General features: G+C 45.6%; 1 protein-coding gene across 1 annotated transcript in view; it reads left to right on the top strand.

Annotated features, from left to right (window-relative positions):
- The first annotated feature begins 1,091 nt into the window (after positions 1 to 1,091).
- The window catches only part of EEIG2 (EEIG family member 2), a 75,259-nt gene continuing 70,350 nt past the window's right edge, over positions 1,092 to 6,000 (top strand). Inside the window, exon 1 of the mRNA XM_061121258.1 lies at positions 1,092 to 1,278. Coding sequence (XP_060977241.1) covers positions 1,139 to 1,278 — 140 coding nt within the window. The 5' untranslated portion in view covers positions 1,092 to 1,138. The remainder of the gene's footprint in view (positions 1,279 to 6,000) is intronic.

The raw sequence follows: 6,000 nt of genomic DNA, 5'->3' as shown, positions 1-6,000 counted from the left end.
GATTTTTTCAGTTGCAGCCTTTCAGAAAGATTACTGCGAGGGTTATAATTTAGACTGAAAACAGGAATATTATGTAAGTAAGCAGGGAAGACACATTGCAACAACATACACATGCCTATAGAGGGCAGGTAGTTGCTATGCATCTGTGGACACTATTTTTAGGCTTTACAGTCTCGGTTTGGACAGACTAAATTTTAGAAAGAAAGGTATTATTTTAATCTTTTCTGTACGCTTTTATCCTGGATGACAGGAATTAAAGAATAAACAAGAGAAAACGTCTGTAGCAGTCAGGGCCTGAGTCCTCAGCACATTTTAATCCTTTCTTTTCCTTCCTCATTTTATATGAGGAGGCTCGTGAATTTTAGTTTTAGGATTTCAAATTGACGAAAAGAACGTCGTGGAGATTCTGATTCACTCTATTAACCCATGACTCTCAAACCCAAGGGGGAAAAAATATCGCTGAAGGGGGAGGGGGAGAAAGGAGGCGGAGCAAAATAACTAAAGAAAGGCCGAGAGGAAGCTGTAGAAGGAAGTTCCTTTCTGGTAGGATTTGTTTTCTTTTAACCCCCAGAGAGGCGTGACACCCTAACTGCCGTCGCGGGTCAGTTTCCCGGCGAAGCGCCCGCCCGCCCCGAATTTCCTCGCCCGCCCTCCCCACTTCCGCCCGGCGGTGCGCTGCCGGCCGCGGCCGCTGGGGGCGCCTCTGGCCCCGTGGCGCTGAGGAGGCGGCGGCAGCGGCGGCTCTCCCAGCTTCGCCTCTCCTCCTCCCAGACGGGCGGCGGCGGCGGCAGCGGCGGCTCTCCCAGCTTCGCCTCTCCTCCTCCCAGACGGGCGGCGGCGGCGGCGGCAAGCTGCACACGGACAGGGCTCCCAGCGCTCAGGCGAGCTGCAGCACGACCACTCCCCGCGGGCGGGCGGGGTCCGCGCTGCGGCCGCCGCCGCGCTCGGGCCCGAGTTGCCGCAAGAGGAGGCGGCGGCGGCCGGACCTCGGCGCCCCCCGGCCGCGCCCCCGCGCGCAGCTCGCGGCGCGGGCCATGGGGCTGGGAGGGCCCGGGGCTCGGCCGAGTTGAAGCGGCGGCGCCGGCCCGCGCGCCCCTTGGGGCCGCCCCCGCACCCCGCTCGCCGGCGTCTGGCTCTCATGATGATGAAGAAGAAGAAGTTCAAGTTTAAGGTGGACTTCGAGCTCGAGGAGCTCTCCTCAGTGCCCTTCGTCAACGGGGTCCTCTTCTGCAAGATGCGGCTGCTGGACGGCGGCAGCTTCACCGCCGAGTCCCCCAGGTAACGCGCCCGCCGCGCCGCCCGCCGCTCCGGAGCAGCTGGATGGGCAACATCTCTTGATGCAGCCCCTTTACTCTAGGAGGGCGGCCAGCCTCGGGAGCTTTTCTTTCTCTGGGGACCAGTCTGAGTGTATCGATCTGCATAAAGTGCTTCGCAAGTAGGTTTTCGGCTGGGGTAGCCACCTGCGCTTATGATTCCAGATGGTTCCTGGTATCTGCTCTTCCCTCCTCAGTTCTCCAGGAATGGGAACGATGGTCAGAAGGGAGAGGATGCTTCTGGTTTCTCTTCAGACCTTTCCATGTATGTGAGATGCAGAGTGGAACTTGAGCTGCTGTTAGAACAAAAATAACCCAAACCGCTCGAGTTCCAGGAGCGCCCGCTCTAAACAGAATCTGCCTGTGCATTTAGCATTTCTCTTTATGCCTGTCGGTTGCTGGAGGGCTCGGGCGCCCGGGATGCCCAGGCCTGGTCAGACTTGAGTCAAGTGTTCCCTGGAGACAGGACAAGTCTGGGTCTCATCTCAGAGCTGCGTGTCCAGTTACGCCCTAACACTCACTCAGTGACCGGTCTTGAAGTGACCTGTCTCTCTCAGTGTGGAGGACTTAGAACCAGAAGCTGTTCTCACTTTGGGTTTTTGTGTGTGTGTGTGTTTTCGTTTTATTGCTCTCATTTTGAAATGCGCCCCTGGGCCTCTCAGGGAGCGTTGTTGGCAGATTACAGAATGAAGTCAGGAGTGGTAAGTGTTCCTTGAGTCATGTCAGACTATTTGTAGGTTGACAGATCTCCCGTAGGGTAAGTGTTCCTTAGGAAAAGAGAAAATTTGTGGAATTTAAAAAAATGAACTTTTAAGGAATAAGGCTTTTAGTTAATGCTTATTTTGCCATTAGTGCTGTACATGGACTTTATCCTAAAACATACTCTGTTTTCCTTTTGTCATCTCTATTAATTATGTAAAAGAAATAATGTCCATGGGTTGTGGAGTTGGGATGAGAAAATTGTCCAAGGTAGCAATATTGAAGCCTGTGGAAGCCAGAAAATGTCTTGTTGACTAAAGCAAAAGAGTTATGAAGCAATATTGATTCTCAGAATTTTTTTTTTTTAAAGATCAGCTGAGGAGTTTTTTTTTTTAAGTGTGTGTGTGTGTTAGTCACTCAGTTGTGTCCAACTCTTTGTGACCCCATGGACTGTAGCTCGCCAGGCTCTTCTGTCCTTGGAATTCTCCAGGCAAGAATACTGGAGTGGATTGCCATTTCCTTCTCCAGGGGATCTTCCAGACCCAGGGATCAAGCCCAGGTCTTCAGGCAGATTCCTTACTGTCTGAGCCACCGGGGAAGTCCCAGGTTTTTTTTTTTTTTTAATTAATTAAACTAATATGATGATACATCCACTGCAGTCATTTTTAACACACTGGTAAGAGAACGGTTTTACTGAGAATGATGGAATAAACATTGTACCAGCTCTTAAGGGTGAAAGCCAAAGCCAATTTTTGAATGTTTCTGTAGGTGCAAGTGTCAGTCTTACCCTGTCCTGTGACAGTCCCACCCCTGGCTTCTGGCAGTTAGACCAGCTCTCCTGGGCCAGTGATGACACCTGGTGGTCAGGGTACTTCTCTACTCCCTGCTTTCTCCCTCATTGGCTTGATTCCTATCAGTTATGAATCAGTTATCCAGGTGTTTAGGCAGTTGTTTATTTGACAAATATGAATAGCCTAAACCCTTTAAGTGGGCTTCCCAAGTGGTATGAGTGGTAAAGAACCTGCATGCCAATGCAGGAGACTTAAGAGAAGCAGGTTCTATACCTGGGTTGGGAAGATCCCCTGGAAGAGGGCATGGCAGTCCACTGCAGTAGCCTTGCATGGGGAACCCAGAGGAGCCTGGTGGGCTACAGTCCATAGGGTCACAAAGAGTCTGACACAACTGAAGCGATAGAGCAAGCACGCACGCAAACCTTTTAAATATATTATCTTCTCTTACTGCAAGTTTGTGAGGTAGGAATCCCCATTTTGTAGATGAATGACCTGAGATAGCTTTCCTGAGGTCCCCACATCTGGTAAGTGAAATGCCAAAATTGGAATTCAGGTCTGTCTAATTTCAAGCAGATTAATGTCAGATAAAGTAGAAAGTTGTGTGCTGTGCTGAATAGGGAGTTTCCCATTGTAGTTAACAAGCAAGGGGTGTAATTTGATTTGGAATTAGCAAGATCGAAAAAGAAAAAGTAGAGTATCCTGTATGAAATTTACCCCTTTCTTTTCCAACTAAAATGTGACTGTAATCGGAGTCAGTTAAATTGAAAATAATGCTGTGTATAACCAACCAGACAACACCCATGTAGTTTGAAGGGAAGCAATTTATAATAAGGAGGCTGTTCCTTATTAGGTAGAGGTAGTTGACATAAATCTAAGACCAAGAGTATGGAATGAGGCGGATCTGAACCTAAATCCTAGCTCCACCATGGCACATCTATAAAATAGAAACCATTGCTGGCTTATGTGGGTGTTGTGAGGATTTAGTAAGATGATGCACCTAAAACAGCTACCACAATGCTCTGGCACCCAACTGACATTTAAAGAGAAGACAAGGAGCTTATCTAAGAGGGTTTGTTTTCATTACATGTTATACTTCTTTTCTTCTGGCAACTATGAAAATGTTGACTTGAAAAAGATAACCTCATTTTAGAAGAAAAAAGAAAGAAAACCAGAAATACTTAAAGGATGTGAATTATTTAAAAATTGTGTAACTTTTTATTTGTGGATACCAGTCTAGGCAGTGTATCTCTAAATAAATGCTAGATTTTAATTGTTTAAAAGATTACCTGAGCTTTGGCAAAAATCAAATATAGTTAACATCTAACATTTCTGCCATAAAAATATTCACTGGACCGCATAGAAAAAGGGTTAACTTAGCAGACCCAAGACTGCTTTCCATAGAAAGGCCTGCTTATAGTGTTTTTGTTGGCATCTGGGAAACTCAATGATCAGTAGTTGCCTACACTGACATAAAACTTTAGAGTGGCTCATTGTGCCTGAACTACAGTGTGATTGGTGCTGAGTACTTTCTGGGAGTCTGGGATTTTGGCCTGTGCTGGGCAGAGGGTGCCCACATGACCAGCTCAGGGAGGGGGGTGGGGGGGACCCTTAGGTACTGCATCTCTAATGAGCTTCCTTTGGTATACACATGTGTTGTCCCAGTTTGATACCTGAGAAGTTGGTCCTTGGTCACTCCACTGGGAGAGAGCTCTTGGAAGCTTGCACTTGGCTGCTCAGGGCTTTGTTCCACGCACTTTTCTCCTTTACTGATTCTATTTGTATCCTTTTGCTATAGTTCATCTTAGACATGAGTATGACTATCTGCTGAGTCCTGTGAATCCTCCTAATGGATCACTGAGCCTGGAGATGGTTGTGGGGACCTCCTGATTGGATGCATGAACTAATAATTCATTTTGTTAAAGAAAAGCTTTGGAGGGACACAGCAAATTATAAATATACTTGGTTTTCTGCAAAAATTAAAGCTGTAGATCATTCATTGTTTACCAAATACTAATTTTGCTTTTAACAAGTTTCTAGCTGTCTGTCAGGGGCTATGAAAAATACAACAAATATAAAGGCCCATAAGGCAGTTACCTCTACTTAAGGAAATTAGATCATACATGTATAATTGCTTGACAGGAGACAGTATGATATAGTGCCTAATCAATGAGTCAGACAGTATGTGAATGTTGTTGAAATTCTGAAGGTAAAGAGTTTATTTACAGCTGTAAAGGTTATGAAAACCACATCAGCTTTTCAGTTGTGCATGCTGGGAGGATGAATTTGTGTTGAGGAAGTGTGGGTGGGGAGGACTAATGGAGCAAGTTGGCAATGGGAGTTGGTGATAGATCAGCCTGATTGTTCAAAGAGTTCACATTAAACTTCTGGCAGAATATAGAGACTTTGAGTGCCATTATAAAGAATTTACTTTGCACTGCTCATAGGATAAAAGTCGATCTAAGATTCTTACAGTAAGTCGTAATGTGATTAAACTGCTTTTAAGCTGGCTGTTGGGCTGATGTTCTTTGTGTTCAGATAGGAATAGATTAGAAATGAGGAGACAAATTACAAGTCTATTAAAATAACCCAGGCGAAGTGATTAAGAAAATGAACATGGAGGCTTCTCATGTATTAATAAGTCACTGATGAAACGATAATGCTATGGCAAATGACTTGATGACAAGACAGAGTAAAGAAGTCAAGAAAAATCTTTGTTTCGTTTTGTTGAGGGGAATATATATATATATATTGTTAGGGAGGGTCGAAGAGGTCAGTTGTATGTTTAACATACTACATTGAGTGATAGCCTGATAAGCAGTTGGAGACATTTTTAGTGTGGATTTCTTAGGTTCTGGTAAGCCTGCTTACTAAATTTTTCATCTAGAATTTCCTTACATGATTTTGCCCTTTTAAAGATTATTATTGTGCTCTGTGGAATGGGAGCAGGGAGGGAAGCTCAACAGGGAGGGAAATTATGACTGATTCCCCGTTGTTATAAGGCAGAAACCAACACAACATTGTAAAGCAATTATCCTCCAATGAAAAAAAAAGATTGTTATCGAAAATTATTCTTAAAAGGATCCAGCTTCTTAAAGAAGGTGTATCCAGTGAAGGGGCTTCCTAGGTGGCTCAGTGGTAAAGAACCCGCTTGCCAATGTAGGAGACACAGGAGACCCGGGTTCAATCCCTGGATTGAG

The sequence above is a fragment of the Dama dama genome, chromosome 20 (genome assembly GCF_033118175.1).
Source record: "Dama dama isolate Ldn47 chromosome 20, ASM3311817v1, whole genome shotgun sequence".
Taxonomy (NCBI): Eukaryota; Metazoa; Chordata; class Mammalia; order Artiodactyla; family Cervidae; genus Dama; species Dama dama.
This window is presented reverse-complemented; position numbering and strand designations above follow the sequence as displayed.